General features: G+C 33.6%; 2 protein-coding genes, 1 long non-coding RNA gene, 1 other non-coding gene and 1 pseudogene across 4 annotated transcripts; 3 read left to right on the top strand and 2 right to left on the bottom strand.

The window, feature by feature from the left end:
* Positions 1-341: 341 nt before the first annotated feature.
* Positions 342-2723, top strand: LOC148764374 (cytochrome P450 CYP749A22-like). Its single transcript, XM_088803620.1, has 5 exons — positions 342-761; positions 854-1077; positions 1228-1460; positions 1601-1979; positions 2093-2723. Exons 1-5 carry the CDS (start codon positions 479-481, stop codon positions 2519-2521), a joined length of 1548 nt encoding a protein of 515 aa, XP_088659746.1. The 5' UTR covers positions 342-478; the 3' UTR covers positions 2522-2723.
* On the bottom strand, positions 1912-4874 carry LOC148764373 (uncharacterized). Its single transcript, XR_016024638.1, has 2 exons — positions 4355-4874; positions 1912-4261 (listed from the first exon to the last, which is right to left on the bottom strand). It is a non-coding gene; the product is annotated as an uncharacterized LOC148764373 (long non-coding RNA).
* A 401-nt stretch (positions 4875-5275) lies between these two features.
* LOC148764372 (cytochrome P450 CYP749A22 pseudogene) lies at positions 5276-12325 on the top strand (annotated as a pseudogene).
* A 5106-nt stretch (positions 12326-17431) lies between these two features.
* Positions 17432-18447, top strand: LOC148764371 (uncharacterized). The gene is made up of 2 exons (XM_088803589.1): positions 17432-17924; positions 18152-18447. The coding sequence occupies exons 1-2, from the start codon at positions 17432-17434 to the stop codon at positions 18445-18447; spliced, it is 789 nt and encodes a 262-aa protein (XP_088659715.1).
* A 4249-nt stretch (positions 18448-22696) lies between these two features.
* On the bottom strand, positions 22697-22790 carry LOC148764370 (small nucleolar RNA snoR8a). The gene has a single exon (XR_016024969.1). It is a non-coding gene; the product is annotated as a small nucleolar RNA snoR8a (small nucleolar RNA).
* Positions 22791-23690: the final 900 nt, after the last annotated feature.

Below are 23690 nucleotides of genomic sequence, written 5' to 3'. Positions count from 1 at the left end.
TAAATTAAAAAAAATTTTAAAATGAAAAAATTAAATTATTTTAATTTTAAATATTAAAATTAAATTAGATAAAATTAGAAAGTACATGAACTAGATTGTTCCTTCGACCAATTCCAAATCGCACCAAATGAAAAGCCGGATACTCGAGCCACGCATCCTGGTCAAATTCAGACGTGATAAGAGCAATTAAAGCCTTGCTTAGTAGACAATGGGAGGTTAGCATACGTCATATTTATAGGGAAGGGAATAAAGTTGCAGACTACATGGCCAAGTTAGGCCTAGACTTCCTTTTGTTTCATATGATGGCCCATCTCTAGAAATGGCATCTTTGGTTGAAGGATTTATTGCGAGTTGGCTCCTTACGTATGATTACCCAATAAAGTGAGAATTCTTTCTTCAAAAAAAAAAAGCTTTCAGGCCTAAACGTGCTGAAAGCAAAGAACCACAGCACCTCAAATGTAGGGGATAAGAGAAGGAAATGAACACCATGGGAAAGCTTTTAATCCTTGTCGCAGGTTCATTCTGCCTTTACTTCCTCCGAGCTCTGCTCAAGGTCTTCTACAAGTACTTGTGGATCCCCCACCGGATACAGAATATACTGAGGTCACAGGGAATTAAAGGACCACCGTATGAGTTTATCCATGGAAACAACAAAGCAGTTGTCGAAATTGGAAGGGAAGCATCAAGCAAACCAATGGCCTTGACGCATGATATATTTCCCAGAGTGCTGCCTCATACTTACTCCTGGATCAACGCATATGGTGAGGCATGATGTCATTTTCCACTAGGATTTCTAACTTCTGCTTCCAGGAAGAGATTTAACTCTTTTTTTTTTTCTGTGTTCTTTGATTAGGGAAAATTCATCTTAGTTGGAATGGAGTTCAAGCTCTGCTTGTAATTACAGAACCAGATCTCATCAAAGAGGTGCTGAAAAATAGTGAAAAAGCTTTTCTAAAGGGGAAAGTTACATATTTCGTTAGCAAGATACTGGGGGACGGGCTTGCTACGACCGAAAGAGAAAAATGGGCAAGGCATAGGAAATTGGCCAATTATGCTTTTCATGGGGAGAGCTTGAAAGTAAAACTTCCTATGAAAACCACTGTCCTATAAGTTTTTGCTGTCATAGGCTTGGTGATTGAATTATTGATTGTACTTGAACATTTGCAAACTAAAATTTTGGTGATCTTCCTATAGTGATGCTTACAAAGTGGAGGATGGTTTTGGCAGAACATGACTCCAGCAGTAATTGCTAGCGTTGAAACAATGCTACAGAAGTGGAAAGGCCGGGAAGGGAAGGAGATCGAAGTGTTCCAGGAATTTAGATTATTGACTTCAGAAGTGATATCCAGAACAGCTTTTGGTAGCAGTTACCTGGAGGGCGAGAAGATTTTTGAGACGTTGATGAAGTTGTCAGTAATCGCGATCAGAAATCTTTATAAAGCCAGGATACCTGGCATCAGGTAAGTTCCTCTAAACTTTACTCTGGAGAATAATAAACAGAAGGCTCTATTCTATGCATAAAGCTGTAGGTCTGAGAGGATTTTTTTTTTCTATTCTAGATTTTTCCATATATAAGGCAGACTTTGGTTTGCTTTTGCAGCTACGTCTGGAAACATGCTGATGAAATTGAATCGGAGAAACTTGCGAAAGAAATACATGATTCTGTGCTGAAGATTGTTAAAAAAAGAGAAGAGAAAGTAGTGGCTGGAGAAGCTGAGAGCTTTGGCAGTGATTTTCTGGGATTACTTCTAAATGCCCATCATGACTTGGACGAGAAAAACAGGCTCTCCGTAGAAGATTTGGTTGATGAGTGTAAAACATTCTACTTTACTGGACAAGAAACAACTAATTCCTTGCTCGCATGGACAGTCCTGCTTTTGGCAATCCATACAGATTGGCAAGAGAAAGCAAGAAGAGAAATGATTGAGGAATTTGGTAATCAAGATCCACATCCTGAAGGGATTGCCAAACTAAAAACTGTAAGCAAATTTCAAGCTCTAACCACTTTAATAGCATACACTAGTTATGAGCATTCAGGGTATTAAACTGGGAATTTATAATTTGATACCTTTGATTTCTAATCTGTAAACAGATGACCATGATCATCAATGAAACTTTACGGTTGTATCCTCCTTTAAATCGCATCGTAAGGAGAGTTGGAAGAGAAGTTCAATTGGGAAAGCTCATCCTGCCAGCTGATTTACATTTGGTTGTCCCAATCATGGCACTTCACCATGACCCTCAGTTATGGGGAGATGATGTCAATCTATTCAAACCTGAGAGATTCGCAGAAGGGATCGCGAATGCCACCAAACATAATGCAGCTGCATATGTTCCCTTTGGATTGGGACCTCGATCTTGTGTCGGTATGAGCTTTGCAATTACAGAAACAAAGATTGCTCTTTCCATGATTCTACAGCGATACACCATTTCCCTTTCCCCAGCCTACAGCCACTCACCATATTACCTTCCTTTGCTTCAGCCACAACATGGAATTCAGGTAATACTTCATTCTCTGTAGAATGAAGCCTAGAGTTGTCAATGGAATAATGCCTTGTAGATCAGTTGCTTACAGAGGCCGCAGCCAGTAACTCACCCCAGTCAGTGATGTTGATTAATTTGTCCTTGTTTCTATCCATGTAATAGTAAATGATGATATTGGAACAAAATGTTTAAGCAATCAAGTATGAAGATGGTGCTCCTCTGAGTACTATTTCCTCTTATATTCTGATATTGTTGTAGATCTTGATTAGAGATCCGTATGATTGTCCAGGCATCTTTTTTTCTGTAACAAAATTCTCCAAGAAGAAAAATACTGAATTGTTCATTTCAACTCCAGCACTTCACCATGACCCTGAGATATGGTTGAAGATGTTCATGTTTTCAAACCAGAGAGACTTGCAGAAGGAGAAATAACTTTACCCAGATTGAGCATAAACCTTGGCTCCATTATTGGTAAAGATTGACATTAGTTATAAATTTACCCTGAAAAAATTAAATAAAATGGTAAGAAATCATACTAAATTATGGCATACTATTGATTTATATTCAAAATTCTCTTTATACACAGTACAGGACTAGGTGAACCCGGGAACCAGGTCTGGCTTGCTCATTAGGCAAAAGGAGCATCAAGATCAAACTAATAAAACAAATTTGTTAACAGGTTTGAAGCAAAAGATATCCAGGCTAGATAGTCTGAATCATGCTTTATGAAATGCCTTAAAAGGCTAAACGCATCAATTGTTTCAAAGGAAAAGATGCATACAATATGAGATTACCACATACTAAAACTAAACTAAATGGTATAAACAGCACAGGCTTTCACGGTGATCTCCCCTGTTAAGCAACTATAAAATTATTTTCAGCAAGTTTGTTGGGGAGTACAGTCCCCTGTTTCAGTTTATATACTGAACACAGCAGCCATTCAGTCGAGTTCATAGCCCTCTCAAAATCCAATAAATGTGGACATCACAGTTTGCACACGATTAATCAGCATGAACTCCATTCTCAAATATGCGCCATGACATATAACCAGACCTCTAACAATGGTATCTTTGCAAGTATTTACAACTACTTTACAATTTTGACCAGCCCGCCCGATCAGAACTGGCAAAAACTTATAAATAATAAATAACTAATGGCGGGAAGCAGTTGGAATTTAAATAAGTTGAAGAAGGGTTCAGGGCTGTGCAAAGTGGTGCCGCATATGTCTTCATCGATTTGAGTTTGTGAAACGGGGGTCACCTGTGTCGTTTTATGATTTGCTTGTTGGGGGTGCTTAAACGGTGTCCTTGGCTGTCGTTTCTTGTCTGTTCTGTTTACAGGAGCATACGACGACTTGTTGTGTCGTTTGTTCAATGTTTGTTTCTTTCCTTCAATCGCGTCGTTTTCGTTCTCTCTTTGTTTGTGTAGTCCAACGGCCTTCTTTCTCTTTCATCTGAGCAGCCGTTATTTCATCAATTTTGATCCATATACAGACTTGTTTCTTCTCTCAACTCTGTTTTTGTTCATCATTTTGCTCTTTTGATTTCTGGAAATTTGTACAGTTTTTTTTAAGAAATCTTACAAACTAATGATAACCAGTTTCTGATTATGTTCTTCCATTTAACTGTATTTACCAGCCATTTCTGATGATACAAGTATTAGGGGTTTCATGTATTGGCAACAAAGAAACAAGATTATCTTCTTTTGAGTACTAAACCCTGGTATATCCCAGCTCCGCTCCTAGTAAACAATCTAAGGCTTCTCAGCTTCTAAATTCCTGTAGTCATTTTGTGAAGATCATGAACCAAATAACCTCATGGCATGGTGAATAAAAATCTTTGAGCATTGGGACAAACCACAAAATGGACACCTTTAAGCAAGCTGAACAGCTACAAACCAACAATTGTTGCGGATTAAAACTTGGGAATTCTGCTAGCAATCGTATCACTTCCACAATTTGACAAACTTGTGATCATGCCTGGCAGAAGAAACCAGCCCCTTTCACAGGTGATACAGCCAATGCAGCTATTACTCCTTCATGAGCTGACAAAAGCCATAGCCTTATTTTCCGTCATATTCCATGAGCTGACACAATTCAGTATTGAATCACCTTATAATGATAAATTGGTATTTTTCCTTAAAACCCTTTACTCCGCTGATAACCAGTATGGACAAAACCAGCTACATTTAATATGTAATTTCTTAGTTTCTTTGGGTTGAAAGAAATGATGTAAAGCATAGAGGATTGAAAATGTATCTTGATAGAGTAACTTGGCGAATTATGAAAATGATATGGCCAAAGGCGGCCCAATAAATTCAAAAACTTAAAGCGAAATAATCAAATGAGGTTTTTTTTATTGAAATTAAAAAAAATTATTAAAATTTTATTCTTCTAATTTTTTTATATGTAAAATTTTTAATTAAACTTTTATAATCAAGTTCTTCTAATATTTTTTTTTTCAATTGATAATACAGTCAATACATTTAATCTTTCTTGAAACATTATTGATTTTAAAAAAGATTTTATTAATTTTAATTTTGAAAAACTTTTTTATCTTGAAGTAATACTTACTGAAATTGTTAATATTATTCTAAAAGTAATATATGCATTTGAAAAAAAATAAAATCTTCTTATATGATTAAGTATTTCAATTAAATTATTTTCTTTTTATATAATTTCTTTTAAAATTTTTAATTCTGAAAATAAATCTAAACTATCAATCAATCTAAACTCTAAAGTTTGTCCCCTAAAGTTTGTCCCGGATTTCCAGAGAGAGGAAATACATAAAAGTCATCTCAGGCGATACCTTTTGTTTGCTTTTGCAGCAAGATTTGGAAACCTGCTGATGAAATAGAATCAGAGAAACTTGCTAAAGGGATTCATGATTGTGTGATGGATATGGTTAAGAAAAGGGAAGAGAAAGTACTGACCGGAGAAGCTGACAGCTTTGGCACTGATTTTCTGGGATTACTTGTAAAAGCTTATCATGATGAGGATGAGAGAAACAGGCTTTCAGTAGAAGACTTGGTAGATGAGTGCAAAACATTCTACTTTGCTGGACAAGAAACTACTAATTCCTTGCTCGCACGGACGGTCCTGGTTTAGCAATTCATACAGATTGGCAAGAGAAAGCAAGAAGAGAGGTGATTGAGGTATTTGGAAACAAAAATCCACATTCTGAGGGCATTGCCAATCTAAAAACTGTAAGCAACACTGCAATCTCTGACCATTTCATTAGCGTACACTACTAGCACATAATAAATTAAATCGTGAGTTCTAGTTTCATCTTTTTGTTCATGCCTTGCACACAGATGAACCTGATCATCAATGAAACCTTAAGATTGTATCCTCCTGTGGTTGCCACTGTTAGAGAAGTTGGAAAAGAAGTTCATTTGGGGAAGCTCGTTCTGCCTGATAATATAGAGGTTCTGATCCCAAACATGGCACTTCACCATGACCCTGATTTATGGGGAGATGATGTGCATCTTTTCAAACCAGATAGGCTCGCAGAAGGGACTGCCAAAGCTACCAAATACAATGCGGCTGCATTCATTCCTTTTTCATTGGGACCTCGATCTTGCGTGGGTATGAGCTTTGCAACCACCGAAACAAAGACTGCTCTCTCAATGATTCTACAACGTTACACCTTTACTCTCTCCCCAGCCTATGTTCACTCTCCATATACTATACTTAAGCTTCAGCCACAACATGGAATTCAAGTAATGCTTCATTCACTACAGAGTGGTCCCTAAAGTTCTTAATAAGACTAGCTGCTTCTAGGTTAGTATAGCTTATTCTGGAGTGTGCAGCTATTAGTGTCCAAGATGGTAAAATGTTAAATAGTCTTCAGTAATGGTATTCAATGTACTATAGCATTTAATTATCAGCAATGTGATAATAGTTGTTAAGTGTATGGTAACTATTTTTGGATCCTTATTTCTCAATCCAAAACGGGTGGTTCTTGATATGCTGTCAGAGCCTTTCAGTTTAAAGTGGTTCAAAGCTTAAATCACAAATGTATACTGGTACTGCCCTACTGCGGAATGATATTCCTGCACCTGATGCAAGGTTCACCTGGGAAACCTAGTTCTTCTCATATATTTTAAATTTCTATAGATTTTCTTTCACAAATTTTAACGTACCAACAATCATATTTTTTTTTCTTTTATTATATTATATGTGGATTCTATCTTCTACTTGTCATGTTTTTTTTTTATTATCTAGATTTTATTTTTTATGATTTTAATTTTTTAAAATAAATAAATTATTATATAATTTTCAAATATAAGTTGTAGTATTGCATTATGACTTAAAATTTCATCAATATATCATTTTTTATTCAAAATAACCAATGCATTTTAGTACGTATGTTGCAGATTTTAAGTAATAAGGTTATACATACAAATTGATAGAATAAAATAATTATATTTTTTCAATACATATTTATCTATTATATTTATTTTTAATAGCTCTCAAAATAATTTTTAATTTAATAATTAGTTTTATTTTTCATACTGTTTGGCAAAATTAGAGTTATTATGGTTACCATATTGCTAGTTAAACCCAATAAATAAATTCTAAATTAATATGTTAAGCCTATCAAATTTATAAAAAAATAAAAGTGAGTCTATTAATTCAAATCTATTAAATTTTAATATAAATATAAACTTATCATAACATATTATATCTTAACAGTCTAATCTAATAACTATCATAACATTGTAGACACTTCAAAAAAATAAAAAATTATAATAAAATAAAATAATTTTAAAAAAAAAGAGAAGGAACCACCCTGAATGACAGGGTTCTGACTACCAACTCCTTGGTGCTAGAACCTCATTATCGGGTTGTCCAAATTTTTGGACAACCTGACTTCAAAAGATGGACAACCTGCAAAACGAGGGGAAGAGGGATAATAAAAAAAAAAATCAGAGAGGAAGAACCAAAAAAACAATAAAAAAAACGTTTTCAAAAAACCAAAAAAACCAAAAAATCTCTAGCAGCCGAAGAACCACAATCAAACACAAAAAATAGAGAAAAAAAAAAAAAGGAAGAAGACGGTAGAGAGAAGAGGAAGAGAGAAGAGGAGAAGGGTGTGACGTCGACAGGGAGAAAGGAGAGAAAGAGAAGGAGAAAGAAAGAAGAAGCCAGCAGGGAGAGAGAAAGGAAAGGAGAGGAAGAGAAGAAAAAAAAAAGAAAAAAAAGAAAAAGAAAGAAGAAGCCGACAGGGAGAGAGAAAGGAAAGGAAGAAGGAAATAAGGGGGAGAAAGAAAGATAAAAAAAAAAAAAAAAAAAGGAGAAAGGAGGTAGAGATTTGTAACAAAAAGGGACTCTTCACGGCATTTTTTGGAGAGCAAGTCGTTGTACCTTTGGTGGCTTGTCTTAGCCCACATAATTTTATTTTTTTTAAGTTAATCTAAATTTACATAAGGTAAGATCTAATTTGCATGCTTTTTTACTTTAATATTTTTTTTATTTATTGTGGTGACTCAATTGTTTATGTTAAAAACATATTATTATGAGCATAAGAATAATTTAATTAAGACAAAAAATATATTATGTAGAGATTATGTGATATTTTAAAGTAGAAAAATAACAATAAAATATAAAGTGAGAAATGAAAATATGGGTAAATATTTGATAAATAAATAAATATAAACAAATATTCGAACAAAAAAATACAAAAAAAATAATAAAAAGAGATGATAATGGTTGTAATAGTATATATATATATATAATTGGGATCAATATTCATATTTATGAGAGTTCTTAGGTTTGGTCTAAAAAATCAATAAATGAATAAGAACAGAAATAACAAAAAAATAAAAAAACAATGATAGTCATAGTAAAAAAAATAGTAAAGATACATAGTTTAGAAGAACATATATACATATATACATAAAATAAATAGTAAGAAAACTAATCATAGGTTTAGTTTATGTTAAAAATAGTAATGATAATAAACAAATGAGAGGAATAAAAAGAAAGAAAGAAATATTCATATTTAGATACTTGTAAATATAATATATATATATATATATATAAACAAAAAAACAACAACAGGATACAAATATAAAAATTATAAGAAAAATAAGATGATTGTTTGAGAAACTCCACCTAAGAAAAGCAAAGAGTTGCCTCTTTTAAGTGGATTTTTTTTGTGCGAAGTTTGAGACGGATTTTCACCAAAGCGTCAGGATAAATCCGAACTCTAAACTCCAATACCCATTAAGTCAAATAGTCATTGTTAAAAAAATAAATTAATTTACATAATGTTGCATCCAAACTTAAATTAGTTAATTAGCTTAAATAAATATTACTAAAAAAAGTTAATTTAATCATTTGAAAAAATTAATTAATTGTTTATTTGATAAGTTATATAATCAAGTTAAATGTTAATCAACAATGTTAATTAAAAGATATGGATCTAAATAGAAAATAAAAATAAATAATAATAATAAAAAAAAAATAAATAAATAATCCATGAAAAAAAATGACAAAATAAATATATAAATAAGGTGATAAATTATTAAACACATAATTGGATGAATTATGAATCGCTTAAGTCAATAAACGCGTGCATGTAGACATCATCTCTTTATCCTGTCATAGCACGCCACATTTATCTTGCAAATGATGCGGGAATTCCGATGATGGGATTTCCCCGAAGAGCTTGTAGAGACGAGTTCTTCCGAGGATATCTCTAGGTGAGGAGAATTTCGAGACTTCATCAAAACGTTGGGATGGTCTTCGAATAATTTTTCAATAAAAGATTACCGATCCCATTATTTAAAATAAACGAGTCATGACATCATTTTACTCTTGCATCAAATGCATATGTAAAACCAAATAAAAGATTCAGGCAGTCAGTTTAATAAAAATTTAGTTAATAAGTAGGGAATCAATCAAAAGTAGGCTATAATACGATAACTTAAGATTAAATGGTACCGTTCGTGAAATGGGTGCCACGGAGGTGCTAACCTTTCTCCGTGCGTAACCGCACTCCCGAACCCATCTCTAAAAAATGTGAATCAGTTCTCGTTTTTTCGACGGACATAAAATTAATTTAGGACTTTGTTGATTAGAATCGGGTTAATAAGTGACCAATCACATCTAGATAAAAAAAAAGATTGGTGGCGACTCCTAAACCGATTTATTTTCGTCAACGTCTGGCGGACAGGTTCTCGAACCCACACGTTACGACAAACATATTATATTTTAATAGTTTAATCTAATAACTTAATATGTTAATTAGCAATTTAAGAAGTAAATAGAAAATAAAAGGAGAGTTAAGACACACAAAGTTAAGAGGTAATTCATTTAAGTTTGAAAAATTATTTTCTTTTCCACTCTTACACATAAAGAGTGAAAGAGAATTTTTTTATAGTTTCATTCAGTCATATATATAAATGACACTACTATTACTGTTAATATGCATTTTTTTACATGTTCAATATTTTCTAAATTTTATTTAATTTTTTAGATAAATAATAATTGAATTATATATAAAATTCTCTTTAACTATTTAATATCTCTTTTTGTTTGACCTCCCCTTTGAAAATGCTCTAGCTCTCTCCTGACCGAAAACATCAGCAGCATTTAACACATAAATCCAGACAATATACTATTGATAGCAGTTCAATCTCTCCTGAGTATAATTAACTTCCAAGCACAAAAGTTTCTGCATTGTCTGAATATGGACGTTCTAGGTCAACTTTTTCTAGAACTAGAGAGCACAAAGGCCTTGAAATTTCCTCAGGTGTCCAGGCAATCATTACAAATCAAGGCCGAAGCCAGTGTGCTGCAGTTGCATATTTGGACAAAGAGATATAGATAGGCCATTTAACATTAATCAATGTCATTTGTTGCTGTTTTGCTTCCCTTCAGTAAAATCTAGGATTAGGCACACTTGATTTGCAAGCGTATCTCTGGCCAACGAGTAAAACAAGAAAAGATAATTCAGATTGATTTTTGACAAGGATCAATCATTTTAATATAAAACAATAGAAATTAGGTGGGTTTTAGTTTTTTATCCTTCCAATCAGTTGTAAGACGTGAGAAATAAGGATGTACTGTCTAGTGCCTAGTAATGCTGAAGCTTCTAATATAACATATTGTAGCTGGCCAATGTCTGCTTTGCCAGCTCCACCGACCGTGAGAAAAGATGAGAGCAACTCATTTGGGCTCAAAACAAAAAAGGAGAATGCTACGTTCTAGAATTAGCTTATGTCCAAAAAGGCAAAACAGGCTTGAGGGTCCTGACTCTTATCTCACAGAAGTGATGGAATAATATCTAAAGGAAAAATATTGATAACAACTCAAGGCCCTAGCTACTAAAGAAATCATCTGTCACACTCCAAAATCCAGTCCTCCAATAGTCAAACATGTGAGAACACCCTGCACTCCAAAACAAACCCCATGAATTTGTAAAGATCAAAACTTCTACAACCCTAGTTAACAATAACTTGGTAAATTAATTTGATATCAAATATCAAATTAATTTGATATTTAAAAATATCCTGCATATTGTGTTATGAAATTCCTTAAAAATATGCACACATAAATCTGTGATGGAGATGGTTAAGAAAAGAGAAGAGAAAGTAGTGATTGGAGTAGCTGACAGTTTCAGCAGTGATTTTCTGGGATTACTTGTGAATCCTTACCATGATGTGGATGAGAAAAGCAGGCTTTCCATAGAAGACTTGGTAGGTCAGTGCAAAACATTCTACACCGCAGGACAAGAAGACAGTCCTGGTTTTAGCAATCCACACAGGTTGGCAAGAGAAAGCAAGAAGAGAGGTGGTTGGGGTATATATTTGGAATAAAAAATTCACATTCTGAAGGCGTTGCCAAACAAATTAAAGACTGTAAGCAAATCATATCCTCTAACCCTTTCAGTGGTTTACACTACTGAGCAATTATTGAAGTAAATTTATCTTGTACACAGATGAACTTGATCGTTAATGAAATCCAAAGATTGTATCCTCCTATAACTGTCACTGACACTGTCAGATAAGTTGGAAGAGAAATTCAATTGGGAGAGCTCACTCGATTGGCCTGTTAATTTTAGAGGTTCTCATCCCAAACCTGGCACTTCACCATGACCCTTGGGGAGATGATGTTACGCTCTCCCCAGCCTATGTTCAGTCCCCATTAACCCTCTCATGCTTCAGCCACAACATGGATTACTCAAGTGACGCTTCATTCTCTGCAATGATGGCCATAGTTGTTAATTGAATAATGCCTCTTCCCCAATAGCTCAGCTTTTAATCCCCAAGATGGCAAAATAATCAAATAGAAATTAAATTACAGCTTTTTCTAGTAATGATGAATAAATATTCAATTATGTCTTTGTCATCTACGTTTAAAAGTCCCACGTTTACCTACCTTGCGGTGAGAGCGATAACCACAAAGGAGATTCAAATATATTTTATGCCCTCTTTCTTTCACAAAATGATTTAAATATATTTTATCCATGCCATGATGGAGCAAGCTGCAAACAGTCCAAAAATAAACAAAAGCCAGATGTTGATTGATGATGATGACTAGAAGATTATGTTAATGCAAAGTACATAATATATCTGATGAAGGACATTTTCCCAGGGTTATTGCAACTTTTTTTCTTCTTTCCTTGCGTTTTTCTTTTCCCGTGCAAAGGGGTGATTATGACAATTTAATTGATTTTATAATTGAGTACTGATAATGATTTTGGCTATATATCTACTACAGCTTGTATTATAGGACAAAATACAAGATACATTTTCAATTTATTTTTCATAATTTTTTTAAAATTTTTTGAGATTAAAACCCATGGAACATAACGTGTATAATACAATTTGAAATTTTAATATAATATACATCAAAATTATTTTTTTTAAATTTCATGAAAATCAAATAAGAAAAAATAAAATGGGAGAGGAGGACTATATATAACACAATATTGTTGACTCTCACCATTTATTTCTTTGAAATGTTACATAACGTGATGTGCAAGAGTCTTTGACTAAAATAAACGTATGGAAAATAGTCTTGAACATGTAAAATTCTTATCACGTTTTGCAGCAGTCTTTGACTAAAGTAAAAAGCCCCACTTGGAGGTCCTTATCCATTTTGAATTCTTACAATAAGTAGTTAAAATTGAATGACTTAATACCTTTCAAAAAAAATTGAATGAATTAATACAAGGTGTTACCCCCACCCCCCCCCCCCCCCCCCCCCCCAAAAAAAAAAAGAAAAAAAACCAGAAAGTCCTAATGTATATACCACTTATTACCCAGTGAACTCTAAATCAAAGCTTAACATCTATTAAAACCAAATTTTATCAAGTTGAGTTCATTATTGTTCATATTAAAGCATGATATGAAGTGATTATTACACCCTTTTTTTCCTGTTCATAGGATGAAGAACCCTAATTGTTAATTATAATTAATCTTTATTTATTTCATTGATCATATAAATGCCAAAATTGTTGCTAAGTTGAATCCAATATAATCTGCAGTTTAGTGATTGGCATAACCTGATTTGCGAGATAAGAGAGTACATCACCTACTATTATTGCATCACAATTATTCAATAAGAGTCATAAGAGTGAGGCATTAGGCATTATGTATAGCATGCCATGAATATTTGTAGTTGAATTGTTAAGCCTTTCCTTAAAAAGTGGGTGTATTTTTCGAAGGCAATAATTTCAAATGGTCAAAAGACCTATCCAATTCTTTTACTTTCCAATTTTGTTTAATTTGGTTTCTATGCTTAAAATCGAAGTAATTTAGTTTTTTTATTTTAAAAATTTCTTCAATTTAATCCCTTTCTCTAACGATATTTAATTTTGTCAATAAAAAAGATGACATCAGTATTGATATGGCACATTTTGATGATGTTGCATTGATATGATGATGTGGCATACTACGTGGCACCAACGTGATGATGTGGTAATGTCTCGGGGCACTAATATGATGACATGGCATTGACATGTCAGCATGTCTATGCCACGTGATAGATTACAAAAATTTTCAAAATAAAAAATCTTGCTCCGTCATAGGGATTAAATTGAATAAAAATATATAATATAAGGATTAAATTGAACAAATTAAGATGTTAAGGGACTAAATTAAAAAAATATTTAAAAAATATAAATCTCTAAGTAGATTATGGATATACTTATTAATAAGTCAAATATTTAAATATAAAAGATTTACGGTGTTAAAAAGTATATATAAATATTTTCTTTCTTGATTATTTGATTCTAGAATATTTATATTAATTTATATTTTTTACAAAAATTAAGTTTGAATTCTCCTTCTAAAAAAAATTTTGAAAAAATTTTCATACTAAAGTCAAATTTAGATGAATAACTTGCATTATGTTATAATAAAATAATATAAAATAACTAAATAAATTCTTTTTTCTTCTATTTATAATAGTATAAAAATTTAAAATTTATTTAACTTATTTTTTAACTTAAGCTAAACTCAAATTAGCAAAATACGTTGATTTAATACAACTTTCACAATTTATAAATACTCATTCTTTTGAAATCATTCAACTCTTACCTAATGTACCTTTTATTTAAATTTACTCAAAGTTTCTTATAAAATAATTTTATTTAAGTTCAAATGCCACAATCAAATTCTGCTAAATTTAAATTTAAATTATTAATTTGGATCTACAAAAAATTTATTAAAAAAATAAAATGGTACAAATATTTACAATTATATTTAACTTTATCAACAATAAATATAGTCTTTAATAAGGGTGAGCAAAGCCAATCCATACCAATTACCCACCCAAACCAAATGCGATTTGAGTAAAATAGTTTGGTCTAATTGGTCCAAAATATTTGGTTCAATTGGTTATTTGGTCGGTTTTCGATTTTAAAATTTTTGGACCAATCCACCTAAAAAACCCAAACTAATTTTTATATATTTATATATATAGTCATATATATAATTTTTTTATATATTAAAAAGAATTGATAGTAAACTTAATTAATACTATATTTAAAATATATTAGAGTATTGTACGTACGTATACAAATCATAATCATAATAATTTAATATTAGTTATAAATATTTATTTATTTATAAATCTTTATTAATATGAAATTACAAGTTATATATTTTAAATGATATAAGTTATATGTTACCTCTAGCAGTTAGGAGAGTCATGAGAGAGAGAGGAAGAGGGTGTACTGCAGAGCTCCTTTGGATTCTGGAGATCGAAGGAACCTTGACAAACCAAATCCCAAGCAAGATGGACGGAGGGCATGGAATGATAGAGTTTAGCAAAGTATCCAGAAGTGGAGGGATAACCTTTTCTCCATTTTTGTTGGAAATATCAGTCCAAGCGCTTCATGGATTGACATCAAGAATTGGTTCTGTCCTGGATGTTTTTCTAAAAAAAAGGAATGACCATGGTAGGGGGAATTATGCCTTTGTATGCTTCAAAGGAAAGGACGACATGCTTAGAGCCATTGAAAGGGGTGATAATTCTATTATGGACGGCAGACATCTTTTAGTGAAGTAGGCGACCTCACGAAGGAAATTTGGAACTTGCAGAACAGAGGAGATGACCAGATTGAACAGGTTTGGTGCTGTAGGGACCACCCATGAAGGTCAGTCCTTTAAAGATGTGGTTAGTGAAACTGCTTCCCACCTCTAAATGGAAGTGCGCCAACTATCAACCCCACCAAGACAAGTGGAGGAGCGGCTCATTAGGAGTTGACATGTGATGATATCTATGATAGGGATGACATGCAGTGGGTTTTTTGCAGCCCCATGGGGAAAATAAGAAAGGGTCACACGATTGAGGAAATACAAACGGTCTATCGAAAGACGGAGTAATGGTTGTTTTAACGGAGATTGACAAGGAGCAAGTGCTTGTCACTTTTGACAATAAAGGGGAAATGGAATTGCTCACTGAATTGTATTGGGAAATCTTCGAACCATGGTTTCAGTCTCTTCAGCCATTTAAGGGGAATAAATGTAGTAGTTTTGTGGTTTGGCTGAAAGTAAAAAATGTTTCATGGCATTTATGGCATGAAGACATTTTTAAAGCTCTGGGTAACACATGAGGAAAATTCATTTATATTGACAACAAGACCAAGAGCAGAAGCAAGTTTGGTGAAGCCATGGTTCAAGTGGAGGTACAAAACCAGGAAAATTTTCCTCAACCTGTGAAATTGAGCGTACGAGATATGAACTGAATGTGAATGACTCCCAAACCGAAAGGGCGCTCCCTCAGGCTGACGATAACCCAAGTGAAGATGAACGTCGACGAACTGTAGCCTTGATGCTAGAGAAGATAAGACAAAAAGATAGCAATAGCTGTAGTAGTTTGGCCTCGGGAATTGGGCCAAAAAAAGGTTATTGATAACCAAATTCAAATTAAAGAGTTAAAGACTGAAGGTCAAAAAGGAATTACCACTAGATCTGTATGTAAAAAGGTTGAGTGTGGAGGTGGTAATGAGATTGATGTGCAGTCGACTACTCATCGAAAAGGGAAAGAAATCTGGCAACAAGTGCTCAATAAGGATGAAGGAGAGGATTGTGAATTTGGTGAGATTGATGTGATAGGTCTAGGGTCTTACCTCCAGAAGATAAAAGTGGTGGATGGATGGGCCTATCGCGTTGGTCCTCCTATAGGGTGTGGAGAGTTAGAGGGGTCCTATGGGGTCAATATGGTGGATTGTGGGGGTGGTTTGGTTATCCTACCAAGGAATATGGGCTCATTTTCCAAACATTGGGAGTTCGGCTCTACTAGTGAAATGGAGAAGGCCAATCAAGTGGAATTTATGTATGAAGAGAATCTAAATGGTGAGAAATCTTGTGGATTAATTAAGCCCATATTTAAAAAGACTCTAGTGGTGAACTGTGGGGAAGCAGGCTTGGGCCTTGAGGGGGAAAAGTCCAATGGCTGGAAAAATAAAGTTGTGAAACTGAACGATAGGATGAACTTAACAGAGGAAACGATTAAACAAAGCGGGGGTGGGGGATCTATCTCACGAGAAACTTCCAACAATGTGGACGAGGGCCTAACACTGGTAAACATGATTAAGAAGATGAAGAAATCAAAAAGCAAATCAAGTTTCAGAATTAATGGAGGCTTAATTAGGAGAGGATTGGTAATGAGAAGTGGAAAAAACATGAAACTTAATAAAGCCAAATGCGAAAAGATAGAAATGGTCAACAAAATGGATCTGGTTCAGATGGGTGACAAGGGTAGGCCTGATAGTGTTGAGAAAGGTGTACAGGGGATAATTAAAGGTAAGGAGCCAATAGGTAGGGGGAAAGCAGGGAAAAATGCAAAGGAGGTAGTGTACGGGGAAAGCAATGAAAGCTTGCCAGAGATAATGACTTCAGAGACTGACGATCAGCTTGAGAACAGTAATTTAAAAAAGGAAGGCGAGACCACTTGGAATACAGCTTGTAAGTTGGGTTTGTTTTTCGTTGATAGTAAGGAGGCTGTCACTAATGAATTCACAAGGCTTGAAAGAGAGATGATGGCAGAGTGGACAATGTGAGTACGAGAAGAAAGTAACCAAGTGTAGGGTCGTACCCTTCCATGATACTATTAACTTGGAATGTAAGGGGTTTAGGAAAGTGTGAGAAACGAAAAGCTATGGGTAAACAAATTAGTAATGTCAGTTCTAATGTGGTCATGCTTCAAGAATCCAAGCTGTAAACAATTAATAATAGACGGGTTGATGCATTGGGGGGTAAAGAGATGTACAAGGGGGTATGGGTGGACTCGGATGGGGCATCTAGAGGTCTTGTATCTCTATAGCTGGAGGATTTTATAAAGGTTGAAGCTAAAATCCTAAACAAGAATTTCATTCTTCTAGTTGGAAATGTCAAAAAAGGGAACTGAAGAATCGAAATCGGTAATATTTATGCACCATCAGAGGAGAGGCTGAAGATTGAATTGTGGGATACACTCATTGAGAAAATGAGGGAATTTGAGGTCCCATGGTGCTTAGGAGGGGACTTTAATGTCGTCTTAAGGCTAGATGAGAGGTTGGGGGCATATTCTGATCACAAAGAAATGGAAGCGTCTCAGAATTTTGTTAATACCGATGAGCTGGTCGACCTTCCAATGGCTGACAGCAAATTTGCATGGGCTAATAATAGGGACGATGTGGTCTTCAGTAGTCTTGATCGCTTCCTTGTTGATGAGTTAATGCTTGAGAGATTTCAGTTTATGAGACAGTGGTGTTTACCGTCTTCGCTTTCATACCATAATTCGGTTGTTTTGGGAGAGAAATGTGTCCAGTGGGGTCCTAAACTATTTAGATTTTTTAACCACTGGTTGGAAGACAATGGGTTTCAAGAAGTTTTTGCTGAGGCATGGAAGAAAAGCAGTTATAGGATCAGTTGTCAGGGAAATTTATGGCAGAGGCTAAGATCTATCAAACCGGCAATTAAGGAATGGCAGCAACCAAGTGAAACGACTCCCAAAAAAAGATTGCTACTCTTGAGGGTGAAATTCAAAAAAAGATGGTTGAATGGCAAAACAGATCGGCGGATGTCTCTTTTAGAGAAGAGATTAGGAAAATGAGGTATGAACTATGGGCTTTCTACAGACAAGAGGAACGTTCTTGGCATCAAAAATCGAGGGTAAGTTGGTTTATCGAGTGAGACAGAAACTCTAAGTTCTTCCACACTTCAGCTTCTTCACGAAAGAGAAAGAATATGATTGACTGTCTAAAGATCAATGGAATGGTGGCTGAGGATCCGCAAGGCATTAGAGAAGAGGTGACGAGGTACTTTGAGAAGTTGTATGAGGATCAAAATGTGGTTGAACTTAGGGACTGGGAGTTGGAGATTAAGATGTTGTCTAATGGATTCGCTCGAAGCTTGGAGGAGCCATTCTCAAAGAAGGAGGTCAAACAAGCTATCTTTAGCTGCGACGGGAATAAAACACTTAGACCATATGGTTTTAACTTTAATTTTCTGAAAGCTTAATGGCCGAAAATAAAGGATGAGGTAATGAGTTTTATGCATAACTTTTATGTCTTTGGCTGCTTTGATGAGAAGATTAATGGCTCCTTATTACACTTATCCCTAAAAATATAAGCCAACTACCTTTAATTAGTATAGACCGATCAGCCTAGTAGGTTACGTTTACAAAGTGGTCACTAAAGTGTCGGCTAATATACTGAGAAAAGTTATGGAGGAGGTTGTGGGGCCAAATAAATTTGCTTTCATCAAAGGCAGACAAATTACTAATTGTGCACTCATAGCTAATGACCTCGTGGACTACTTGCATAAGAGTGAAGAAGGAGGTGTTTTCTTCAAAGTTGATTTTGAGAAAGCTTATGACAGTGTTGATTGAAAATTTTTACAGTTTGTGATGAAGAAAATAAGCTTCAAAGACAGATGGAGGACGTGGATTGGGTCATGTGTGTCTACTGCTACTGTCTCGATTTTGGTCGATGGATCCCCAACTAAGCAAGTGAAAATGAGGCGTGGATTAAGACAAGGGTGTCCCTTGTCACTGTTCTTTTTTAATTTTATTGCAAAAGTTTTCAGTGCCTTAATGAATAAAGCAGTGGCATGTGGTCTGTGTTGGGCATTGAGATTAGGAATAGTGGAATCACGGTCTCTCATCTTTAATATGCAGACGACATGATGATTTTTAGTACCTCGAATATTCAGAGTGTCCTTAACATCAAGAGAGTGCTACGGTGCTTCCAAGTGATATCAAGATTAAAAATCAACTTTCGTAAGAGCAACTTGTATGGAGTTAAGGTGGGTGCTGTGTTACAGTCTTAGGCTAACATGATACCTTATGTTGTTGGTTCTCTACCAACAACTTATCTAGGATTGCCACTTAGAGCTAGACACCATTCCATTGCTATTTGACGGCCTGTGTTTGAGAGAATTGAGGCAAAGCTTACGGGATGAAAGTCCAAAATCTCTTTTAGAAGAGGGCGAGTTTCTATGATCAAATCGGTGTTTGAGAGTTTGTCGGTTTATTTCATGTCGTTGTTTGAAATGCCATAAGGGGTCAATGAGGAGCTTAATAGAATCCAGAGGTGATTCTTGTGGAGTGGCTCCAATGATAAAAGGAGAATTCACTAGGTGGATTGGGAATCGATTTGCACTTCAAAGGAAAGAGGTGGTCTTGGTTTTACGAATCTCTGGTTGAAAAATAGAGCTTTGTTGAATAAATGGATTTGGAAATACAGTAAGGGAAGTGAGAGTCTATGAAGAACCATTCTTGATGCCAAAATAAGAGGGGATTCTTCGAGCCTTATCCCACTGGACTCGAGTGGCAAGTGGTCGTCCTCTATGTGGAAAACCATTACTAACTCTTTTACTCCTTCGAGGAGTTTTTCTTCTTTGTTGTGTGTAGGTATTGGCTTCATGGTGGGCAATGGTGCCAAAATTCAATTATGGGAAGATGAGTGGATTGATGGGGTCATCCTCTGTGTTACTTTTCCCTGAATTTTTGCTTTAGCGACAAATAAATCAAGAAATATCATCAAGTATGGTACATGGTATAATCAAGCTTGGCATTGGCATGTCCAGCTTAGATGAAATCCATTTGATTGGGAGATTGAGGCGTGGGAGAGTTTTATGAAATGTCTTAATCACATACAGCTTGATGAGAAAGTTGAGGATAAGCTGATTTGGAAAAGCACGCCAAGTGGGCATTATACACCCAATTCTTTCTGTGAATTAGCTTTAGGCAGCAATGGGTTGAAGAGGTGTTGTGGAGAGAAGTGTGGGCGAGGCTTGGACCACCAAAAGTGGAGGTTTTTGTTTGGCAGTTAATGAGAGGAAGATTAGTGTGTAAAGAAGAACTCGTCAAGAGGAATTTACCTCATAGATAGGCGGCTGTGTGTAACATGTCTAACAATGATGTTGAATCTGTCAATCACCTCTTTTTCAGATGCAGAGTTGTTTGGGATGTGTGGTGCATGTGGTTAGCGGATTGGGGCATTATTACTTGTTTTTCGTGGGCTGCTTCTATTTTCTTTCTAGCTTGGAATAATTGTCCTGTCGACATTGCTAGAAGAAAAGTATGAAGGATGTCCTTTTTCACCATTGTTTGGTCCATTTAGCTATATAGGAATGAGATGGTTTTTGATGGATCAACTTGGGATGCTTGTAAAGTGATGGAGATTATCAAAATCAGAATGGCGTGGTGGGTAAAGTGTAAATGGCCCCAAGATAATTTAGATACTCTTGAGATTGTGAGATTTTCGCACCTTGTTACTATTCTAACAAAAAGAGAGAAGGTTAAAGTCCAGGTTCAATGGAAGATTCCTCCAAATGGGTGGGTAAAATTTAACATTGATGGGGCTGCTAAGGGCTGCCCCGGTCCTCTTGGCATTGGGGGTGTGTTGAGGAATGAGAAAGGTATAGTGAAAATGCTTTTCTCCAAAACAGGGGGTTGGGGTGATGCCAATCTTACGAAAATGTTAGCTATTCGAGAGGCTTTAATTCTTTTTATGGCAGCAGATTGGTGTCATCCGTTTGATTTTTTCATTGAAACTGATTTTATAAATGCTATTACTTGGGTCTTAAAACCACTTTCCTCTCCATGGAGCCTTAGAAATCTGATGTTAAAAATCAAAGCTTTGTTGAGTAAGATTCCTAGATGGCAGATTATTCACACGTCTAGATTTGGGAATGAATTAGCGGACAGCCTTGCCAAACTAGGGGTGGAAAGAGCCACAGACTTGTTGCAAGTTCTCCTTTAATAGTCATGGTTTACTTTTGTTTGCTTCGCTTGACTTCCTCACGGGGTCGATGGCTTCTTTATGCTTCAAGAATAGGATTTGTGTGTATAGAGGTTTTAATGTGGTCATGGTTTTCAGCCTTGTCGATGGTGGTTTTCGGTGCCTAGGGATGTCTTGATGAGTGGAGAACAAGGGGTCGTTGGTCTTTGTAAATATGGGAGTTTTTGAATTTTGTTGTTCTTGTTCTTTGCTTGGTACAACAAAAGAAGGAAACAGGCACGTTGGTTATGTTTCCTTATCTTACTGGCTCTTCTTTTGGTTTTAATCTTTTGGGTTGGTGGGGATATGTTGCCTAAGGGCTTTTTGTAAATGTTTAGGTGGATGGTTTAAGGGCAAGGTTGGGTGCTGGTATTTTTGCCTACCAGTATGTGATCAGAGGGTTAAGACTATGTTCTTTCCAGTTTTGAACCTCATCTGTTTGTACATGGACATCTTTTCTTTATGAATGAACCTTAATTTAAAAAAAAAAAGAAGTTATATGTTAATATTATAATATATGATAGTAAATATCCTACATATTAATATGTTATAATTATTACACCTTAGTATTATTTCGTAATATAAAATGGTATGAATATATATATAATTGTATAAATATATTATATATACATATACATAAGCATTACTATAATTTATAATAAACTTTATTTATATAATTATATTTAATAACTTTATTAGTTATCACCTTAGATTTTATAGCATATTATTTATAATTAGTTATAATTATATAAACTTTGATATAAAACATTATAACATATAAGTTATGTCATTAATTTTATATGTATATATATCACAAAGTCATATATTATATATACATATATTTAATTTATACATAAACATTACTATAACTTATAATAGACTTTATTTATATGATCATATAAAATATTTTAACATAAAATTTGTATCATTAATTATATATATAATTATGTAATATATTATATATATATATACATATATTTAATTTATACATAAGCATTACTATAACTTATAATAAACTTTATTTATACGATTACATTTAATAAGCTTATTAGTTATCACCTTAGATTTTATAACATATTGTTTATAATTAGTCATTATTTATACAAACTTTGATATAAAACATTATAACATATAAGTTATATCATTAATTATATATATATATAATTATGGATGAAGTTTATAAGTTTTAATATTATAATTTGTAAAAAAAAAAGGTGATAAAATTTTGGTCCATTGGTTCAAAATCGGACCAACCAAACCAATTATATGTTTAGTCGGTTTGGCTTTCCATTATATTTGGTTGATTTTGGTCGATTTTTTAAAAACGATTGGTCCATTTGGTCCTTAGATATGGTGGACCAAACCACTAATCCACCAATTTGCTCACCCTTAATCTTTAATCTAAGAAATTTCAACTTAAAAAATATAACTGAAAATATTAAACAAAATAAAAACATAAAAAATAAATAAAAAATTGAAAGGGTGGAGCTAAAATTCTATGGTTATAATAAGAGATTTGTCATGTTCAAATTAAGTAACTTAGAATGAGAAATTAGTTTTATAATCATCGCTAACCCTATATCTTTGTTCTTCATTTTTTTAACTAAATCAACATATTTTACTAATTTTTTTTACTAATTTGAGTTCACCTTAAGTTAAAAACTCAGTTAAATAAATTTCAAATTTTTATACTATTATAAATAGAAGAAAAGAATTTATTTAGTTATTTTATATTATTTTATTATAACAAAATGCAAGTTATTCATCTAAATTTGACTTTAGGCATGAATTTTTAAAAAAAAATTTTTTATAGAAGGAGATTTCAAAATTAATTTTTGTAAAAAAGATAAATTAATATACATATTCTAAAATCAAATAATCAAGTAAGAAAATATATATATATATATTTTAACACCATAAATCTTTTACACTAAAATATTTAGCTTATTAATAAATATATCAACAACCTACTTAAATATTTGTATTTTTCAAAAAAAAATTTCAATTTAGTCCATCAACATCTCAATTTTGTTCAATTTAGTTCATGTACTATATATATATATATATTTTTAATTTAATCTCTGTGACATGGTAAAATTTTTTATTTTGAAAATTTTTTTAATCTGTCAAGTGGAGTTGACATGTCAGCATGGCATTGTCATATCATCATATTAGTGACACGTGATATTATCATATTATCACGTCGGTGTCATGTGACATTGTCACATTATTATGTTGATATCATGTGACATGTCACATCATTATTTTAATTTTATATTATTAAAATATGTCACGTCATTATCGACATTATTTTTTTTACGGTAAAATTAAATTTTGTTAAGGTAGAGTCTAAATTAAAAAAAATTTTAAAATGAAAAAATTAAATTATTTTAATTTTAAATATTAAAATTAAATTAGATAAAATTAGAAAGTACATGAACTAGATTGTTCCTTCGACCAATTCCAAATCGCACCAAA

This window comes from Theobroma cacao, chromosome 2, assembly GCF_053813885.1.
Source record: "Theobroma cacao isolate CCN51 chromosome 2, ASM5381388v1, whole genome shotgun sequence".
NCBI classification, from domain to species: Eukaryota; Viridiplantae; Streptophyta; class Magnoliopsida; order Malvales; family Malvaceae; genus Theobroma; species Theobroma cacao.
Note: the sequence above shows the minus strand (reverse complement) of the source record. Positions and strands in the feature narration are given on the sequence as shown.